At 44.7% G+C, this 22,693-nt stretch overlaps 1 protein-coding gene across 6 annotated transcripts in view; it reads right to left on the bottom strand.

Annotated features, from left to right (window-relative positions):
* The window catches only part of Zmynd8 (Zinc finger MYND-type containing 8), a 58,581-nt gene that overhangs the window by 17,337 nt on the left and 18,551 nt on the right, over nucleotides 1–22,693 (bottom strand). For 5 of the 6 annotated variants that reach the window (XM_055066526.2, XM_055066528.2, XM_055066531.2 and 2 more), the window contains exons 8-15: nucleotides 21,607–21,666; nucleotides 20,935–20,990; nucleotides 17,663–17,906; nucleotides 17,175–17,232; nucleotides 15,095–15,540; nucleotides 11,016–11,261; nucleotides 5,560–5,914; nucleotides 1,215–1,318 (exon numbers count right to left, since the gene is read on the bottom strand). In XM_055066526.2, coding sequence (XP_054922501.2) covers nucleotides 1,215–1,318; nucleotides 5,560–5,914; nucleotides 11,016–11,261; nucleotides 15,095–15,540; nucleotides 17,175–17,232; nucleotides 17,663–17,906; nucleotides 20,935–20,990; nucleotides 21,607–21,666 — 1,569 coding nt within the window. The remainder of the gene's footprint in view (nucleotides 1–1,214; nucleotides 1,319–5,559; nucleotides 5,915–11,015; nucleotides 11,262–15,094; nucleotides 15,541–17,174; nucleotides 17,233–17,662; nucleotides 17,907–20,934; nucleotides 20,991–21,606; nucleotides 21,667–22,693) is intronic. The other variant, XM_055066530.2, reaches the window with a different exon arrangement.

Genomic DNA, 22,693 nt, shown 5'->3' on the forward strand with positions numbered 1-22,693 from the left:
CGAAATAACTTATTTCTAGCAGATCGAGAGATTATAACTCCTGTTCGATTGTGCAGCATATGCCTCGATTTCCAGATGTACGTCTAGAGAGTGATGAAATTAAGTTTTTCAGGTGCATGCTACGTCGCCCAAATTCTTGTGCGGGCGTTTTTGTCGGCAAGATAGACGGTCTCGAAAACATGTTGGCTTTCATCACACTCGGACCCTCCGATGCTAATTTTCAACCCTGTGACGACACTTGAGTCAACATTCAACATTCCAAGTTTGTTGGAAAGACAGTGCACAAAAATTCAGGCAGACTAGCTTGCGCACACATAGCTTTGGTCAACATAAAGGCTAAATGAAAGCATCAAACAGACAGCGCCTACAAAGTGCGTGACCAGTTGAGTGGTTGGCACCAAGCATACATACAAATAATAGTTCCGTCATATTGTTGTGCACATAGCAATTTCTTGACATACACACAATGTTGTTCTTGCTGTTAATAATACACTGCTAAACTTATGTACACTAAGCAAGCTATATAGCCATCGACAAGGTGAAAAAAAAAAAAAAAAAAAAAAATGTCTCTTACTTGGCATTCCATTGAACTCTGTTGATTCGCTGCAACCACTCGTGTCGAAGCTCAGGTTTCTTCGGGAACACGTAAAATCTGAGGCCCTTCTGTTTTGCGCTGTTGTTGTAACACCCCGGCACACAAGTGAACCCACCCATCGCGAAATACGAATAAAAACTGAAGAAGCTTGCACATTCTACACTCAAGTAGCTTGCAGCAGCAACAATGCACAAGAACGATTGACTACAACCACTGGCACTCACCGCTGCAGTGGTGGCATGCCGAAAGTCACTGTGCTATCTACGCGATCGGTCATGTTTTAAAATAAATTTTCGCATTCTAACCACATCACTTGTGTAGTGGCGATGGGAAAGACACAATGAGCTAGCAGGGGGCAAAGATAAACAAGTATAGAATGACTCCAGTAAATGATGTTTAAGTCTGAGTCTTGTACAAGAGCTACACAATGCCTCGTACAAGGAAAAAAAAAAAAAAAAGAGAGAGGGATAGAGCGCACAACTGCAGTGTATGCAAGAACATCTTTGTTTCTTTGATATCACATTCTATTCATTCAATTTACCATTGACCAATGTTTTACCACTGTGACATCTCGCCCCCTCTCATTCAACAAGCTCACAAACACTCCATGTATACGTACAGTTGGCGTGGTCGTTCCACTGGAAGGAGGCTGTGATGACAGAGGGTCGAGCTCATTTCGTTTGGTCGTGAATTTCATCTTAGCCCGGCCTGGTGGTTTTGACACTGCAAAATAAGTGGAAGAAAACTTTGCACTAAGAAAGCAAAAGCTATATGAAACAGTTGTGCAAGCCAACTTTAGTACTTCTTGTGATACTTGAATTCAAAATGAGCAGAAAGGTATAAACTTGTAGCTTCCCCACTAGAGCATAACTGCCACACATAGATTAGCGAGGTGTAAGGTAAAATTAAGCACATTGCAAGTGCATCAACAGCGCTGGAAATTCAAATAAAAAGTCGAGGTGCAGGTCAACTGCAAAATTTGCTTGCCACAAAATTATAAAATTTTGGTTCTTTTTGTGACAGCAGTGCTCTGCACATTGCTGTCTAGCTGTTTCACAGCTCAACAGGAAGCAACAATAGGCACAGTGACGACTCAATAATGTCAACACACAAAATAAAATGTTTCATGGAGCTTCCCTTTGAAGACATAATTCTACAAGGGCATTTTTACAAAAACACGAGTACAGTTATACATGGCTATTTGCATAGGTTATGAGCATGGATATAAAGACAAATGGAAATAATGTACTACATTGGGACTACAACATGCCTTTATAACTGTTGGTAATGCGAATGAGATTAATATAGAAAATCAGAGAAGCACAACATAAATCACAAGGAAAGCAGCAACCTTGAATGAATGACAAAGCACACACGTGCATGGGAAGTGCATAGAGCTAATGAAAAACCAAGGTATGATGTGCATGGTATTGCCCACTCTTCAGAATGAAATCCAGGGACTTATTTGGTAAAGTTATTTTTGTGCTCATTTTCCATTCATTTTGCCTTTTGTCATCGACTTGCACGGCACCATGCCTCCATTACGACCAGAATCAACCACTCGGCAGGACAGATCATAAAAGTTTACAAAACAGGAGGAAAAGAATCCTCCCAAGGTACGACGTTCACCACTGATTACAGCACATAGGGTTATTTCATCAGAAGAACCAGAGCCCCCAAAAAGTTTTGGCCTTCGCCTGCTGTAGTGTACAGCATGACCAATAAAGAAGGGGGGATAAGAATTCAGGGGCAGAGCAAGGTGGTGGGGCCGGAGGTGGTGCTCTGACCACTGCTCACCGACTGTTTTCTTTTCTTAATACCGGGAAGCTTTTCTATACTTGTGCTAGGTAACTGTAATTAGGATACCTTATGGGTGTGTAAATTATAAGTACTACAAAAAACAATGTACAGCGCCACACAAGCGAATCTGCAAATTGAAAATAGGCTTTAAGTTTCTGATTCAGCATCTTATGCACTTCCCAGCTTCCAGAAAAAATTGTCAAGTGCTCATAGATTCAAACAGCGACAGCTGCACACCTTGCATGCCTCGCACAAAAATAAAGGGAGCACTTAATCTGTCTAATAGCAATTCTCGCAAACACCCAAGACAGAACCTCACTCACTGCTGTTTAATGTATTACTTCTTGTGCAGAGGAATCCAGCTTATGGAACTTCCACTTATTTCAGCCCAGGAAGAAGGAAAATTACCCACTTTATCTGGTGTTCCCTTTTAGTTTGGCACTCCGTGCACTTTTTATGGATTGATATTGTGAGCCCATTCAGCTGCCCCTGCCATGCATGCGGAGCCTTGTGACATGCCCGTAAAATTCATGATCCTGGTCAATGGAAAGCCCAGCACCAAGCAAGTGTGCAGAAGCATAAGCCGAGACACCAGGTCATTCCAGATGCATTAACATGGGGCAGAGGTAGTGAAGAGTGCTTTTAGCTATGCCAGAAGACATGTCAAGTTAAAATCTTACATGTCTGGTGTCTCACATGCGCTCTTGGGACAAAGGAATGACAACACAGTAATGCAAACAATCACAAGGGCATTTATTTCACCTTTTAAACACTAATGTTTGCTAGCTCCATTACTTCACCGATCGGATAGCGAGCGAATGTGTTAGCTCCCATACTGGACAACAATAGAATGGTGTCGCATTCTAACGATTGTGTTCGTCCATTCCAGTGTCCCACTTCTAAGCCTTTCTCAGCACGGTTCCCGCCAAGCAGTGGGGTGAGCGTGCATGCTAAACGTCCATGCAGCTCAATGATCCCAAGCCAGAGAGGAAGAGCCTACTCCCTGTCGCACCGAATTGCTGTCAGGTGGTGTTAGCAGTACCACACTCGTGCCATCTCTTGTAATATGCTGCAATCACACTGACTGCACCAGCGCTTAGCTATGGGGAGAAGCCATATTACAGGAGACATGAGAGTCATGCGGGCAAAACAACCTCAGGGGACATGTGAGATTCGCACATCCCCACACATGCTACAAAATCCAATCCAAACACCCTGCTTACACTAACAAACGAATACAGACCATCAGAAACCGCACTTGTAAATATTATATACTGTATTTAAAAGACCTTATCGACGGTCTAGTTGGTGCATATTTAACACAGTAAGTGCACACACATGAGAATAAAAAAACCAAACAGGTGACATGCACTTTTCCCTTGTCCATTTCACTTAATTTTTTTTTCTGTGGCATATGCATGCACTTATTATTTCAATTATGTGATACAGTACTTTCCAGACAACAGTCAACACCTGCTGTATAGCTCACAGTGACAAATTACACCTGCAAATGAGCTTTTATTAAGACTGCCTGCAACCAGAATAGAGTAGATCAGCCAAAAATTTGTCATGCAGTAAGATCCTGTGTGCTTTATTAGACTGCATATGTCTAGACTTTACTAGCTGATTTCAATGTGTAATTTAGCAAAGTAAAACGTTACAGTAACAGTTAAGCCTTGCATTGTTCTTCAAGTATGCCTACAATCTTGAAAAATTTAATTATGTATAAGCCTGCACCCTTAGATAGTTTGCACCATACGAAGCCTAAACATTTTCATGTGTATTATCTGAAGACTATAGCCTGGAAAATACCATACTAATTATAAATCAGAAACTTCATTCTCTATGCTTTGCACTCGCCTGTGCATCTCCTCATCGATATGCACCATGCACAAACTCGAGACATCTGTTAAAGGGATCCTGAACCACCCTTCAAGCTTGGTGAAAAAATACAATCCATGGATAGCATACGCTGCTGTGAACATCTCAGCCAAATTTTGCAGTTGTGCGTATCGCATGGAGTTTGCAAACGGTGCGCAAAGTCACCTTTTTTTCATACGCTCTCTTTTCAACAGAAGCCTGCTCCTCACTATTTTTTGGACACTTTATTTCGTAATATAGCATCCTCCCTGCGGCTACTGTTGTGGCTACATATGCAACTGCTATTGGCCAATAGCCGACATCAATCAAGAAGGGTATTTGAATCAGTGCACTCCTTCGTACTGTTACCGTGTATATTTATTAATGCAGTCTAATAAACAGGCTAAAGTAAATGAAAATCTGCTTTCGAATTTCAATAATAATTACGTACTTCCTGAAGAAGCTGACCATTACCTGCTCACACTCGGCTGCAGCCGCCCGTCTAGGAATTAAACTTTAGCCACCCTGTTTATATGTGTTGTAGCCATAGAGTCTCGCTAATTTCAACTACTTTTGAACACTCAAATAGCCTTGAGTGAACTTGAGGTCAGACCACATGCACGCTTGCCAGCACATACTCACTCGTGGCCGCTCCTAGATAGACGCCTTGGCAGACTTCGCTTTGTATTGAGCTAATGACAGCGCTTCAAAATGTGCAAGTTGGATGTGGCTACTACTTGTCAGTCAAGCTTGTGCAGGACAAAGACAGTCCGCACCACATAGTACGGCCAGATTGTAGCATATGAGCGTGAGGGAACACTCAAGCTTTGTCGTGCACAAAGAAAACGCTGCGAATACGCAATGCAGTTACGGTCTGCTACATAGCGTAGATACCTATGCCACCGTGAGGTGCCACGACATGTCCACTCGCTATGCGCACTGAGGCTTGCTGAGGACAACTGCGTTTGGTATGTTGCAGGTGCCAAAATTGGAAGCAGTGGCATCTACATGAACATCCAAAATCAATTTTTAACTGTGCACCACGGCGAAGTTCAGCAGGCGAAGCGTTGTGGGCACGCCCCACTCCACCATAGCCTTCGCAGTGCAAGACATCGAAGAAGGAGCAGAAACACCGCGATGGGGATTTTTGATTGCCAATAACTCTGCTTCTGCTGGACGCACTTAAGTTCTTTTTGTGGCAAAGTATTTCTGAAATAGTCTAACTTAACCTCAATTACATATCTTGACTTTAACAAAAAGTGATTCAAGGTTCCTTTAAAGGAGAAATGCAGGCCACTCCCTACCTTTTGCAAGCTGCTCTTCGTCTTCCACGATGTCTGCAGACGGAGCAGGTTTTTCCGGATCCTCCACATCTGATTTTCCCTCCTCTGCAGCGGTGGCTTCTGGTGGCTCTGGTGGCGAATGTTTGTTTTCAGGCACAGCCGCATCTTTCTCTGCCTGCTGCTGTTGTTTTGATGAAATGCCATCAGCACTAATCTCCTTGGGTTGCCTGGTGTCCACAGCCTCGTTTTCCACCGTTGCTTCCTCCCCTACTCCTTCCTCCTCCTCATCTTCTTCATCATCTACCTCCTCCTCTTCTTCATCCATCTCCTCTTCTTCATCAGCAGGCTCCTCTAGAAGGGTGGTAGTGCCTCCTACCTGAAATCCACATAGCATATTACACACAAGCCATGCTTAATGGATAGGTGGCAAGATGGGAATCAGCAAGCAGATAATCTTTTTTTTTTCCACTCATTTTTTAAAACTTGTCTCAAATGAAATAACCTAAAAACTTTTCGAAGCAATATAAGGAACAACTAAAATGTTAAGAACTTTGATGATCTGCCAGCTAAAGAAAAAATTTCAAAGCCTTTGTGCTCAGTACACAAAAGTAAGGTGTGTTGCACCGGGTACTGTGTGCGGAGTTGCCACGGGCATCTGTGCCCAGGCCACAGCATTGATCAACGAAACAGCTGTGGTGCCGTAGAGTTCAGGCACAGCTATCACAGGTCTGGTAATGGAATCCCGCCATGTGATTCAAACAAGTTGAGACTACCTTCAACCTGTGACGCATCACTACCTGCACATACTTTCGGTCATTTCTTCTGAAAGGGCCAGTAAGTTCAGTGGCATTGAGGCATCCCACCTGATCACACCGTATCATTACATCAAGGCAGTGCCACTTGCGTGTAAGACGCCTCTTGAGCAAAGTCAGCTTCAACTGCTGCTTAACATGGAAGAACATGGTGGCGACCATCACAGCTCCTTCGTTATATGCAAGAGGTCCTCCGACAGTGACTGCAAACAGGATACGAACAGCCTACTTCCTTGCGAGCAGTTTCCTCAGTGGTTAATGCAGAACATTGGTCACAGTGTATGATACACCATCAGAGAAGCTGGCAAAGAACCCCAACGCATTGTACATTATGCTGTACTGTGCAATCAATGATTACCATAGCTATGATAGCAGCTTCAACTCAGTCGTCAAGCCTTGAAGCCTAGAAGTCACTACTGAAGGTGAAGACTGACCAGCTGTCAGGTTGCTGCAATGTGGTTCTTGCGCTGTTGGTGCAATCCCACCTATGCTTGAAGACCAATGTCACAGTCCCCTTCGTGGTCAACACTGCATGCTGATGAGTACAGCTGGTACTATCAGAACTTCGGTGCCAGTGCACACCAGTGTGTGGGCAACTTGGAAAAAGGTTGCTGATGGCCAGCCGCGGCCTCTTGTCCATTGATAAGCCTACTACTTTGCATCACTTACAAGCTCGCCAGTCATGTTTTGGTTGACACTGATGTTGATGTCACTATTAGACCGCAGCTCTTAGGCGCCTGTTCCTACGTTGAGCGTCAGCATTGTACCTTGTAATGGAGAGAACGAGCACAGCGAAAGATGAAAGCGAATGCAGACCGCAATGAGAGATGAAAGAAGAGAGTGTGAGGAGGAAAGTGCAGGAGGAGCGGAGGGGAGACGGTCTGTGCATGCATCGAGTTGCTGGCGGCCCACTGCGTGACTGTTCTCATCTGTGCTTCTGAGAGGGCGCCAGCGCGGCCTGAGGTGGAGAGGGCTAAGCTCATCTGCAGTGTCAGCTGCTGAGGTCAGTCCGTAGTACCAGCGTGGGTGATGGGGATCACTGATCCTGCAAGGCGTGATGGCGAGCGTCTACGAGTAAGGCTCGATGTGACGCTCCCTTTTTGAATCTATTTAGAGTGTCACGTCCGCACAGCTGCCTATCACCTGACGGCCAGTGGTATCGGGGAGTGATTGCATCATCAACTCAAGGCTGACCTCATTATTCATGATGCTAGTTCCTGCTGGGCCAACAAACTTCCCCTCGTCCTCCTTGGCCCTCACTTCTGCTTTTAAAGGATACCTCAACTGCATGGACAGAGATGGTTTATGGCACCACTCTAAGGCTGTCAAGCAAATTTTTCATTTAGTGCACTACAGCACCACTCACTGCACAGAAGTACGCTGAAAAACTCTGGCTGGTCTTTCAGTGACTGCAACCTACCACTTCTTAGACGTCTCCTATCAGCGTCTTTGTGAGCAAGGACCTCATCGTCCTAATCCACATCATCTATCAATCTAGTGGGAGGGCATTTGGCTGTTCCTCGTGCTATGTCACTGCCCTTTCTCCAGTTCCGCACCCAATCTAAGATGTGGCTCAACCGCGTAAACCATTTTGATGCGGTTGGTGCACTCAATCACATCAAGCCTGTGTTCACTATTGACTAGACAGTAGCATCACAGCTGACCAGCTTTGACTGCCACTTCAATGGCAGTACTAACCCCCATATTCAGAAATGCATCTTAACTTGAAGCCAATGCTTGACTTGATGTAAAGCATGCCTGGCGTAAACGTGTCCAAGACGCACATCATGTTGGCTTTGGCGCATTCACAACAGGCGTCATTTAAATCAAGTCAAGCATGGCCTTCAAGTTAAGACGCATTTCTAAATACGAGGGTAACGATATGGCCGATACAAACGCGTCACCTGGAACCCCCTTCAGTGTCCATGGTGGCCGAGATTGGTTTTTAATGTAAAGAGGAAGAGCCCTCTAGTGGCAACCTTACCTTCCCAAACATCATTTTCTTTCTTTAATTAACAAACTTCAGCACTCTGTTCTGGTTTCCCGAGCTGCACGTGCTTGAGACAAAATATTGGGATTCACTTTGCTGGCCTCCCCAGCCGCCTATGCTTTTGATTAGCCATATGCCATGACCAAAGCTAGAGTACCTAGCCTTCGTCAGCACAGTAGAACCTGTTTATAACAAACTTGATAGTTCTGCGAAAAGTGGTTGCTATATCAGTAGTTCATTATATATGGACTCGCCCTTAAATATGCTAAAAAATGAACTGCACTGAAGGTGGCATGAGCAGTTATAATTTGGCAGTGCTTTGGCCCGTAAACTAGTTCGGTGTTATTTTTGTTCTTGGTGCACTCCTGCAGCTAGCTGCAAATTTCTGTTAAGAATGTCCATCTAAAGAATGAAATGCAGTGTCGTATAGCTCTTTCAAAACGGTCCACGGTTCCGATCACCTGTCATTTCAAAACTGCAAGTGCAGCCACCATTTCTTATGTGGGAACTTGTCATATATTTTACTACCAGGATGAAATGACAGTGCCTTTCAGAAGAGAAAGAAGCATTCTAGTTGGCTGGAAGCGTAAATATTGAATACTACCGCAGCATTCTACGAAAGTCTCTGAGATAGTGGTCTCAGAATTATAATGCACGTCAGCCACACAAGAGCCATAAGATAACGTTCTCTATGTCGCTTCTGGCATAAACAATATGCGATGTTCGAAAGGTAGAACGCCACGGTGGACCATTACCAGCAATCGGCCACACGTAAAGGAAGCACCGCCAAACCATGATGTCCCCATAATGCTGTAGTAACTGCCGATCCTTTGCTGCATTGCGTGGCAGCAGTGCATGGTGCAGTGTTCTTGCCAACTCGGGTCACGTGAATATCGAAAGTAACAACAAGAACGAGCAACCGTTGATACCATGGTAGAAGGACACAGATGATCGTTGCAAATTGTTGAAATAGAAGTAATGCATGTGGTGACGCATGGACAATTGCGTAAAAGCAAGAGTGTCACCATCATGGCATCTGATATCACATTGGCACATGCACCAGTGCATGCCCCACATCATGCTGTTTATGCTTCACGCCTGCTTTGAAAGTGAGTGACCCTCTTCGTGGCTTCCAAAAAAAGTACAAGGCGGTCACTCGCTCATCTTGAAAGCCGTATCATCGTTGCGGTTGGACTGGAACAGGGCGCGTGCTGCTGTGCACCCATTTTTGTCATGCTTCCATGCTTTGGCACTTGGTCACGTGCACCCTCTTTATACCGTTACCTAGTTCGAAGCGTTTGTTGTAACAGTACGGCAATTTAAAAAAAAGTTTGTTATATCTGGAAGCAGTTTCTACAGGCAGGGTCGGAAAATTGTAAATGGACTGAAATGTGGTCATTATAACCGATAAATTATTGTATCTGGGATCGTTATAAGTGGGTTCGACTGTATACCTCTATTATTCCAAGCTATGCAGTCAAGGGAAACAAAAAATGGGGAAGAAAATTACTAGCATATATAATTTTGTCACAGCTCCTGCTTTGTGGAAAATTTTTCGCTAGGTGTCGTGAACCACAAAAGTGTATGGATCCCAGGATGTGAGAAAAAACTGAATTTCCGAGCAGCTTGTAACCATGACCAGCAAACCGTACAGCACAATGTTCGCATGCGCTAGTAGAGGCTGGCTGTGTTCTGAGGCTGGAGAGAGAGAGAGAGTGAACTTTAATGAGCACTGGAGATATTTTTACTTTTCTCAGACACTGTGGTCTGTAATGTTTGCAGTTGACTGTACCTCAATGAACACCACCACACTAGAATGGGCTACTTTGTTCAGTGAAACCTGCTGAAGTTCACTACTCCAGTGACTGCTGTCATCGCATTGCAGTCATTGCAACCACTGCATTATGGGGCAGAAACTTGGAGGATAACAAGGAAGCTTGAGAAGAAGCTAAGGGCCGGGGAAATGAATGATGGAATGAAAAATTATGTGCATAACATTAAGAGACGGGAAGAGAGGGGTGTTAAGCAAACGTGGGTAGCAAATATTCTAATTGAGATCACAAGGAAGAAATGGAATCGGGCAGGCCATGCGATGAACTGCTGGTCTGTAGAGTTACAGAATGGGTACCAAGATGGGGAAACTCAGTTAATGACGGCAATGACGCAACTACGTTGCGTGATGAAATTATGCAAGCTGCAAGCATAGGGTGAAGTCAGCTGAAGCAACACAGAGGCAACTGGAGATCACTGAGAGAGGCCTTTACCTGCAGTAGACATAAATTATGCTGATGATGATGATGGCTACAATGACAGATTGAATGCTAAAACAGCCTAAAAAAATTTCATGACACAACATACTCTGCCCTGTCTTCCAGAGGAGTTTTGTTAGGCTGAATGCTTTGATAAGCTGTCAGCTCTTCAGCTTTGGTAAGCTGTAAGCTACAAGGTTTAGGATGCCTAGTTTTTTATGTAGGAAAAAAAAGTTTAACATACAAAACCTATAATTTATGCACACTGGATGCTAAGGACTCTCGTAGGACCCCAGTGACCAGCGTTACGCGACAATCAAACAGCACATGCTTGCAACGGCAAGAGCAAGGGGCAAGCTCTTAGAACAAAGAAAGCATGGCTCCAATGAAAGTCATCTCAGGGCACGTCCTTTGAAAGCCACCCACCTTCTCCTTGCAGGAGAGGATTGTCTTTTTAAGCTTCTCTTGGAAATCATCAGCTGGAGCTAAAGGCTGTTCCTCGGTAGAGGGTGGCTCTTTTGCGGCAAACTGGCTGGACGGCACTTCACCCTGGTCGGTCGTCACGGTCGTGCTTGAGACCTCGCATGACGACGGGCTCTGACCACTCTTTGGGATGCTGCCGGGTGCCGAAGCCACGGTTCGGTTGTCACTGCTGTTCTCATCTTCAGCATCCTTTAAAGAGCAAATGAAGCCAAAGCTTCAAGCTCCGTATAAAAACAAGAAAGCCTTGAATGTGGATTGTCAATGCCATATTTAAATGAATGTAATGCCAGAGCATACTTTTGACTAGGAATATAAGATAAAAATATTATGATTATATAACACGAACTAATTATGCATAATGCAGCTGTATCTGTGACCTTTCAACATAGTGTGATGAGTGATACGTCACCACGACATGCATCCACACGGTGCTACCTGCATAAGTGCAGGGTATTTTAGAATAGCCCATTGTGCTATGGGCTATTCTAAATGTTCTAGTAGTAGTATGGTGTCTGTACATAAAGCATAATGCACAGGCACCAGGGAAGCTGTATTCGTGCAATATGACCCTGTATGATGCTTGCTGCTGTATTGGTTCAGGCAAATGATCCTAAGTGCCCAAGTAGGCTGTCTTACTGTAGTTGAATTTGCTGTGCCCTTATTTCCTTCTGTTTTATAGCGGTAGGCTCACCGGTGCACTGATTTTCTCTTGTTTTATTGAGTGGTGTGCTCATAATAATCAAACCTGCGCCTCCAGCTACTAAGAAGTTGGCTTTGCCCCGGAGCCTATTTATTTGGTTCCACATGTTAAAGCGTTAAAAAAGAAATGGAGGAAGACGAGATATAAGTGAAAAAACTTAAGAAAAAATAAGACAATATAATTTCTTACTCTTGAGGCAATTTTGAAGAATAAAAGCACAGTTCTTTCTCAAAGAAAGAGAAAGACGAGAGCTTACGCGATGTTTAGGCATATGGCTCATTGCTTGGGATGGTCAGGTACCAGTGCAAACAAACCAAACCTCATTCAAGTATGCATTGGAAAAATCCAGAAATACTGATAAAGAAAAAAAAAAAGTTACCGTGGCTTCGCACCAACATAATGGAGCAACACAAGGGTATTGTGGAAGGATACAGTTTAAGCTGTACGGCAGCTTAGGCAGATTACATCAAAAAAGATTTTGCTGCACAAAGTCATGTTTCCTCACCTGTTAGGAACCATCACAGTGCTTGAAGGCAAGCCGAGGACATTTTAAGACTTTAAAATCATGCTGCCTTCTGCTAAGCATACCCGTAGGAAGGTAAAAATTTGTCTTCAGCTGCTCATCTGCACTGCATTGCACCTTGAAAAAGCTATGCATGCCCTGCTTGGTTTCAAGGAAAACTAGATTCAGTAATAGCCGACATCATTAAATGGAACAGACAAAGGTGCTAAATTTGAAACGGAGATTTCTTTTTCTTTAAACAAAGAAATTAAGAAGTGCAGAAATCTTAATGCCTCCCTGCACCTCTGTCAATTTAACTACCAAGGCAGAATCTTCTAAGAATCTATTTAGTACAAGAAGGTCATGCTGAATGACTGTACAGGACAGAAATACTGAACAGACATATAGAAAAAACAGTGTAAAAAAGAGAGAGTGGCCACCACCATATTCCAGGGCAGAGATGAAAATGCACTTGCATTAACACTAAAGCTGCGCAACCACAATCTTGATGCAGACACATAGCAGCCCCTCTCGACATAAACAGCAGCCTTAATATCGAATGTGTGCACGTTTTCACTGTCATTGGTTTCAGCATGTCCATTCACTAGGCATTTCTGGCCATGTTGGCCTTCTCTGTATAGACAAAAGCTTCAAATGTAGACTGAAAGGCTTGTCTGCATGAAACGGCTTCAAAATGTTTAAAAAAAAAACAGAGGACCAAATAAAATTCAGAGGTTTATTGCGAGGCCTATGTGAATTAATGAAAGGGCCCTTGGCCAAGCCCTGCGAGGAGTTCTGCTTGTAACAGTGCGAGCTGTAAAAGCACCACGCAGCAATGGCATAGCCAGAAATTTTTTTCGGGGGCATACACTTGAACAGGAACACCATTAGCGAGGGAGGGGGGCTGGGCAGGCTACACACAAACATAAATATCAAGGGGAGGAAGGGGGGGGAGCGCACACATGCTCGGTGTGCCAACCCTTGGCTATGCCACTGCCACATAAGGAACATCCAACTACAGTAAAACCTCGTTAAACCGTACCCGCTTAAACAGTAGTTTCGTTTTAAAAGTAGCAAAGTCAAATCCCCGACTCAGCGGGCATTGAACATAATGTGTTTTGTATCCGCATAAACCGTACCAGCTTATTGCATACGCATAGGTTAAAATGTAGCGTTTCAACTTTTCATCGCGCAAACACGGTGGTGCGTTGTCTCCATCAGGCGGCCCGGCAGAACAACAAGCCTCAGAGATAGGAACAACGGCCTCCAAGCACCCTGTGCGTTTGCGCGTGGAGCCACATCAACATCAATGTCATTTCGACGCCGTGCCAGAGAGCGTTATGGTGTCGTGCAAGCGAGGACTCACGTCATGCCGAAGCTCGGATAAAAAAAGACACCGGGTGCTCAGCATAGAAGAAAGATTAGACGTCGTCCGCACTATCGAACATGACACGAAGAAGTCTGCGCTGGCACAGGACAGGGATCTGCTGTTGACTACGGTGTGTGGTATTTAGAATGCGAAGAAGTTGCTTGGCAGCGCTGTAGTGACCGCGAAAACATGTCGGCTATGAGGTTCGACCTTTCGCCATCGTTGCCTATGTTGTTGCCAAAGTGTTGACTAGCGACAGTGATGAGGACAACACGGAAAGTGACAGCACGGGGGATTCAGGCCCGACAGTGGCATAAGCTGCGTGTTACTTCAGCCTCATGAATGCAATCGTCGCGACGAGAACAGGGGCGCGTTCCAAACGAAAAGTATTCGAAACTTCGGCACCCGGCAATGAAAAAGGCGCCCCGGGACTTCTGCAGCACTACTGCGCGCGTGCACAGAGAATACGTAACGCCAACGAGGAATCTGCCATGCGAGTGTTTGCCGAGAAGAGGGGGCTGGCTGAAAAGCTGGCATGCAGCTTCAGTAAATTTGAGGCCGCTGTTGTTGTGCTAGGCCGCCGCAGCATCAAACGAAAATAACACTTTTGTCGTGCGAAGTGAATAAATACTGCATGTTTTTCCCCCTTTCACTGCACTCTCTCGGAGTTCCGTTTTCGACGGGTAAGTGGGCTATCTCTTGCTATATCGGTTAAACAGTATTGCCGTTTAGTACATACTTTTTCCAAGCTTCGACCAGCTATGGTTTAATGAGGTTTCATTGTACAATAATTGTTAAACCGAGTTTAGGCAGAGTTTAGTAATAGCAGTGATAGAAGCAAATAAAAAGTTGTGAGGTGATGGTGTGAGGGGGCAAGCTACCCTCCTTGCAGCAGAGGCTCTTTCCCACTTTTTCGACCAGCGTCTACAAGTGACATTCCTTCTCTGCCTTCTTCCATGTAGAAGCACAAGGTCTGAATGACATCTGTATTTCGTGACCTTACTCACCACCCCCCTTTTGCCCCTTCCCCCCCCCTTTTTTTTTGCTGTACGGTGTATTCCCTGTGATGGTCTTGCACCTTTTGCATATCATGAGGATCTGCGAGTTCACATTTCTGCAGGCTATTTGCCCACTGCAGCTGGCATATGTAGCTTGGAGGAGGCAGCTACGATGCCATCTCTGCTGGTAGGAAGAGTGGCTCCAAGAACAATGGTGCGTGTGCTTTTATTTGACTACTTCGCAGACACCATCGTCACCGTATGATCTACTACCCACCACACTTGACTGTTTGCAATGCCCAGAGCTGGTGCGAGGCCCTAGTTGCCCGAATTTTAACTTATCTGAGTTTAAACCATAGTTAGTCTGCTGTATGAGGGAGCAGAATTCTGGTTCCTTAACCCGCCGGCCTATTACTGAACCCCGCTACGAGGACAATGATGAGCAGCACTCACTGGAGTAGAATTGCTCCTGTCACTGCTGATGGAGCGTTCAATCTTCTTCAATGCGCTGACCAGGCTTTCGAATTTGCGGTTCATCATCTTTGGAAGGTCTTCCATGTCCTCTTTGGAGACTTTCATCTGCAGTTCTCCCGGCAGTTCGGAACTGACCTCAAAGATCCCCTGCGGTGCACCATCAGGAAGCGGCACTAGTGCCCCCTTTTCTTCTTTCACCAGCGATGTCTCCTTTCTGGGAGAAGGCAGTGGCGTGATGAGCTCAGTTTCTTTTCTTGGATCCGCTCTCGTGGGAGTGGAACTCGCCGAACTGGTTACCGACTTGTATTTTGACGAGTTTGGCGTGTCACTCTGCGAGTCCCTTGTGGAACCGGCCATGGACTTGTCTTTCAAGGAGCTCGTTGTGTCGCTCTGCACGTTCTTCTCGAGCGGATCCAGTGATGGAGCTGAAAGAGGTGAAAGTACCTCAAAATAAGCCAGCATCCACTTCTCCGACACTAATAAAATTCACGATTTCGTTAAATGCTCGAGCACCTGGGCCTTCTGTAACTAAATCTATCAAGCAACAGTGTATTTCTGGTTTTTCATAAAATATAGGAGGCAGTGTGTTAACACAATCTTTGCAATCATTGTTTATTCATTTTTTGTTGTTGCATTTTTACATATTTTAGCTTTACTTCTCAACACTCTGCCTATTAGCGCTAATACTCTTCTCGTTTATTTCTTCTGGAACTAGTCACTTGTGTTAGCTCAGTGCTCGCGCTGCAAAACGCAGCACTGCACGCAAGTCCTGCACTCAATGAGCTTCCTTTACTTCAAACAAGCTTTCGGGCCCCTTCGAGTTCGAATTGTCTAAAAGTTACAAGACAGGCTTCCTTGGACACAACAGAAAGGTTTACATCCAGGGGTGTCCAGGACATTATGGTAACACAACAAATGCAGGTGAAAAAGCTGCCCATAAAAGCTATGACTGTAATACAGTAGAACAACACATTGCTTCCAACGGCTGGCTGAAGCAACAATTAACCCTTTCGCTGTCATGGACGTACCGGTACGTCATCGCGCTTCCCCCCCACAGTGTCACTAACGTACCGGTACGTTCTCTATCGTGCGTTCAAAATTTCGCGCCTGAGCGCAAAGCTGGTGCTCCTGGATTGGCCACGCCATCTGTTGACTCTTTCTACAAGTTCGTATATTCGCCCCGACCTGTGTTAGTCCATGTATTGAAGAGTACGGTGCGACTGCCACTCCCCACTTTCTCTTTGCTGAGTGGCGTGGTGGCTCCGCGTTCGCTGGATCATGCGTCGCGCGCGTGTGGTTATGGGTTCAAGAGTTGTTCTGCAATCTCCGCTGGTTTGAAGGTTTTTATTTTTCTTCTGTTGTTGTGTCTGCTACAGCGCGTCAAGTTCAGGCGCACGTGCCGTTGCCTCTCCAAAAAGGGTGACTCGATTGCTGCTTTCGCTCTCTCGCCGCACCCTCACTTCCGACTTGCAGCAGTAAACGTAAAGCCCTTCGAACTTTGTTTTAGCCTTTTTTCATCTCCCTCTGTCTTCTTGATCATGCAACGTCCCATCTCTCTCCGTTGTGCGGGCGACTGAAAGCGCATCCTCCCTGCGCGCGGTTACTTTCGGATGGCTCGGCGCGCGGGACCTTCGTCTGCTCATTGGAGCGGTGGCTGAATTCCGATTCAGAATACGAGCCGAGCTCGGATTCGGACTCGGACAGAGTCGCATGTGAGGAAGAGGGTTCCGCATCGTCAGATTCGGATATTGAACGGATTTTATAGTCAGGCTGATGATGATGATGATGTTTACTAACAACAGCTGCAGAACACTGAAATGTGCATATTGCATTGACTATGTTATTTGTATACCAATCATAATCAAAAAGAAATTGCTATGTTCATTCCCTGTTATGCTCGTTCCCTGAAACCAAGCCGACACTGGGGGTGCGTCACGGCCAGAAAGGTCCAACAGCGAAAGGGTTAAGACGATGAAACACACAAGCTACTAGAAGAGTGTGCTACAGCACATATAGTTCTAACAATGTGAAAAGACAGGAGTCATCAAAATGTCCTCACCTGAACTAAGCTCACTGTCCTCTGTTTTCGGAGACTTGCTTGATGTTTCACTCTCCTTCTAGAATGACGGAAAACAACAGAAATGTCTATAACGCTGTCACTGCGTCACAATCAACAAAATACTGAACCAAGGCTTTGAGTGAGTTCACTGAGACCACCAAAAAGGTCTAGCAAACTTTACAAAGCCATCAAATCGCATTTCAAGTTCAAGTTTAGCAAGTGAAAACATATTTTTTATACAGCCATAAAGATTGTCACAAACTAGCACATGCTCAAAAGTGTGCCACTCCCCTTTTCTCTCTCTCACACACACAAACACACATCATATCCTTGCTCAGAAAAAACATATGGCAATTCCTCGTTATTGTTAAAGGTATCCATAATAGCTCAATCTTCTAGAGCTACCGATACAACACACCACCACCTTTAAGCCACATGCATAAACCAAGGACCAAGGACATTGCATAAAATGGATGCACTGTACGTGCCTCCTTCTGTTGATCTTGTTGCTGGTGTTTCACTGGTGGGGGCGATGCCTGGGAGCACTGAAAATCTTCAGCCGTCAGTGTAGTCCGGAGCGCGCTGTAGCGATACTCGCCAAACTTCTTGCGGTACTTCTGGATGTAGATTTCCAGCTCCTCAACAGCATTGTGGAGGCCCTTCTTGCGATTCTTGATGTCCGTCGGGGACTCCTTAGAGAGCAGAAAGCACTGGGCCATGGGGACCCACGCCCTGCATGCAGTGAAGTGTCTTCTGTGAGAAGTGCTCAGGTGGAGGCAAGTACAGTCTCAACATCAACAGGCTTTGCTGTGACATGCAAAATTGATCTTGTTGAAAGTTTGCAGTGGCTAGCAGACAAAGGTGAAGAAAGCAACATATTGTGTCCTCTTTCTTGACTAGTCGTGCTAAGTTTTCAACATACACCCACACCAACTAGTTCAGTACAGCCCACTCCTTTGCAATATTGATCTGAAATGTTAGAATCGCTCAATGCCTGAATCAAAACAAATGTTAAGAAAGCAAGGGTACCTCTAGAGACTTTTGAACACGAGTGAATTAAAAAGCAGGGCAGAATAACATGTGTCAAATAATTTAAAGTAAACTGCAGTCCACTGCATGTTCATCTGCTGCAATGGTTTTTTGGCAGCAAGTGTGGTGAGAAGATGCAGCAGGTCTATTTGAATCCATAAGTTTGCTAACACGCAACTAAGGACATGGCCACATCTTTATGCTTTGCTGCAATGTCACAATGCAAAATGGGCAGTTGGGTTTTCTCAGTGAACGCATCTGTGCCATGCTTTAGCTGGTTCAAGAGCACCAGCATTAGCAGCCATGTTTATAGACTGCTCAAATAACACGTGGCAGCATTGTGTTAAACACTTCACTTAATAAAAAGTGGAACCAAAGCAACACTGCTGTGGTCTTGCATGGCTAAAAGCAGTATGGGCTGTAATTACAGCCAAGTTAAGCATAAAACAATCTTACAGAAGCAGTGACTGTTACGAAATCCCAATGTCAATCAGAACTGAGGAGTGACAACACCTGAGTGGGAAAGGTTGTGGAACCATTCCACATTTTCTAACCTGCAGCGTGGAATGGGAATGGAATGAGAGCCTGAGATTCTGGAATGGACTTCGAATCAAATGGGCGCAGAGTATACTAGAGTGTTTAAACATTCATTTTCAAGACAAGGTCTTTTTTCTTGAGGCAAGCAGTGCGAAAAATATATTTATAATCAATGGCCGATTTTCCGGATGCCTGATTTTTCTGACAAGCCCTATAGTTCAGACGCCTTCGCGGCAGCGCCCTGTATTCTGCAGAGTCGACCTATATGAATGTCTGAAATTTTGCATGCATAAACCCTACACCGTACGATTTTCAGGATTTTTTTTGCCATGGCCACAGGTCTGAAACAGCATTAATCGAAGCCAGCGACACTGCCTAGAATCGGCGCTCTCACACGCACATCCGCTAGCAGCCGCAGCCACCACCATGGTAACGCTAGGCCTAGCTACTCTGACTTTCGATACCAAGTTTCTTGCTGTTCGGCACCATGTTTTTCATTTAAAGAACTCGCCGCTGTTACCAATGGCGCCGATTCCGCCTTTGCAATCATCGCCAATGGCTTCGAAGCAGCTCGGAGGGCATGGTGCATTGCATAATGTGGTTTCCCGAAAGTCAGCGTCGCCTAAATACAGTAATACTGCGTGGCGAAGCATACACGAAGCCTGTATTCCTTAATTATTAGAGTCGTGTGAATAGCGATTTTTGAGACCGAATTGAATAATGCCAGAATCGAATCAAGTAGTTTTTGAATAATGAACCACCATTATCCCAATTAATATAAAACAATGTTTACATCCTAGTATTCTTGAAGTTCAAGTTTATATCATTACACAGTATGTTATGAAGCGTTGCTTATTAAAAGCACAAATGGAGCATTAGGAGCAAGCAAGTGGTTTCTTCAGATGCACAGGACTCGTCAGTAAGCGTGAATGGTCACTGTATAGTTTGCAAAGTATAACTATCTATGCAACGTAGCCTGCTCTACTACGCAAGTTCTCATGTTTTATGCCTATACTCTGCACATAGGGGATGAAAATTTACCATACTTTTGCTCCACTATTTTGTTTATTTGGGTGCGGTTGACGTTCTGAAATATTCGAAAACTATTCGCATCTAGAAATATACAAATATATACAATATGCATACAAATAGTGACTATTCAATTCGAAAACCGAATCAAATAGGACACTACTCGATTCATCATTCCAAAGTTCCGAATATTCACACACTCCTACTAATTACACAGGCATGCACTTGCCGTCTCCTGTCACAGCACAAGCACGGATACGCTTAACTGTACTGGCAGGCCTTCAGAGCTATTTTGGACAAGCCTGTGGTGATTTGGGCCCTTGGGGGCAGTAAAAATCATGCATCCATTTTTTTCAAGCTGCCTGATTTTTTGGATGTTTTCATGGTCCCTAGGGAGGAAAAAAAAAAATCATATGTTGAATGTAATATGAAAGCAAGGAAGACAACCAGAGCGCTTGACTTCTAAATAAGTCCTTTTCTCACACTGCTTGCCTTACGAATGGAATACGAACTCACCCAGCAAACTATCCTTCTGAAGGTGTTTTTTGCTGACTTTATACTGGTTTGGCATATTTGGGATCTGGCTATGTATATAACCTTTTAAGAAAAGGGGTGATTGCATTATGAGTGGCAAAAGGTATCAAAACGAGACACGCTAGAATTAGTCGAAGGGCAAGTAAAATTAACAGCACGGGTATAAATGGCGCCAGAACAGTCTAAAATTAACTACATTACACCCCAGACTGCACTATCTCAGACATTGGCCCATTCTGCCTCCTGGAAAAAGAAACTAGAAAGGCATGCCACCAAAAGTCAATGCGAAATAAGACAATGTCAACGTATAAGCTCGTAAAAAAGGAAAGCTTTACAAAATTTGACATAGATAAAAGAAATAAAGGGTCAAAAAGAAAATTAAGGTCTGTGAATAGAACCAAGAAGATAATGCAATTATGCAATATTGCATCATCTTGGCTATGATGTTTTATTTTTTCAACTTTACATTGAAAGTTAGCCCACTCCTTCTTTTCACCAGATTAGCTCTAGGTATTAGGTGGGCTACCTCTTGGGATCGTACAGTACTGCAGCAAATGGGTCCCAAGAACAGTCATGCATCAGTCATGCCACGCACACAATTATAGCATATGTCCTAAGGGTGAACACTCACCTATCATGAGCACCAAAAAACCTGGCATCAATGTTGCCATCTTGAAGACGCATTGCCTGAAATAAATATGCAATTTATTTCTGAGGATGTTTAGCAAGTGAAGCCAAGGTTAACAAAACGACTGGCACCCGATTGAATATACAGCTATGATGAGATCAAGATGAGGGGCTTAACTTTCGGAGTTCTCTTGCCAAGAATAGATGCTGGCTCACACCAAAAGCTATGCAAATCTGGCACAACTCTACAACCATAGCTATAAAAATTAAAGAAAAAAAAGTTTGCTTGAAGATAACCACCTTATGGTTTAAGTGTTTGTGGCATCCAACATTAAAACAATGCTAAGCAACAAGAATTTCCCATACCCTCAATCTATCTTCTATGGAAAGGACAGACCAAATAGCTACAACACATAGAGGACCCTGTGATGTGCTTAAAATGCCCTGCCCCAAACTCTGCAGCGAATGCTTGCCATCTGCTGTGGCCATGTTCAGGGACAAAAGCCAGAAGAGAGAAAATGCTTAGAGGTGCCGGGATATGGACAGACCAGCTCACCACTATGAACATTTAATTACGAACAATAAGTTACAAAGGCTTCTGGAGGCCCGCATACATTCATTTAAATATAGTAATATGCCATGCAGCAATTGCACGATCATAAAACAGAGTACATACCTTTGCAGGCCAATAGGGAAATCCTTTCAACTTTGCCCAAACCAGAAGATGGGGTCTTCTCTGAAGAAAAAAGAAACAAAGTGAAATGAAGCTTCCAAATGCTAACCAATGTCAACCAATGAGCCATTGCCTGCCTGATGAGGTTACATTTGCACTTAGCATGAAATAATAGAGATTTAGCTGAGTGGTTACAGTTGACTTTGCTAACGCCAGTGTTTTCAAGCAGTAACTCAGCAGAAATGCTAATGCGCATGTGCACCCAGTTCGTCGGCAGCAGAAGCCAGAATGCAGCCCTTGCTCCACTGCAGAACCAATTTAGCTGAGTGTGACAGCTTCATTGGCTTCATTGTCATTTTGCAGCAAAGTGCATCTTTCGCATCTCTGGGAACTTATGAAAAGTGCAAAATCAATAAAGCACTCTGCAGGGCCTAGGAGCATGAAATGTAGAAGAGTAGACCATATGCAACGCTCAGCTAAAGCTGTCTAATATGCAGAACTAGGCATGTATCTGATTATGGTATGTGATTGGGTTATACTAGGTATTGTGGGGATGCGCGACTCTCACGCATCCCCTGATATGCTGTTTTCCCGCACGGCTCGCGTGGCCTGGCGCCCGCGGCGCTCGGAGTGGTACAAGCGCGGTGCGAGAGATGGCGCGACCGTCGCGCTGCCTCTTTCCCGGCGGGCCGGCGAACAGCGTGGACATTCCGCGCGCGCTGCGACCATGCTTCTGCGAGACCGCCTCGCGTGGCCGCCTTCGAACGCACGACCGTTGGCGTGACCGAACACGCGAACGACCAGGCGTTGGGATCCAGCATGGGGCGAACATATTCGCTCGCAATGCGGTCGCGGTAAGTCGGACTTCTAGATTTGTCGCGCGCCCATCGGCATGTTTTGGGGATAGCAACTCGGCTAGCAGGCATTGATCTATGAAAGGTACAATAAATGCCCTTGTGACTGTTTGCACTACTGTGTTGTCGTTCCTTTGTCCCAAGAGTACGGAGGAGAAACCCTTATCTCCCACAGTATATGACTGGGTAATAAGGGCTATCAGATACCTTACAACCATGCATATTGTGGGGATTGA

Source organism: Dermacentor andersoni, chromosome 6 (assembly GCF_023375885.2).
Source record: "Dermacentor andersoni chromosome 6, qqDerAnde1_hic_scaffold, whole genome shotgun sequence".
Taxonomy (NCBI): Eukaryota; Metazoa; Arthropoda; class Arachnida; order Ixodida; family Ixodidae; genus Dermacentor; species Dermacentor andersoni.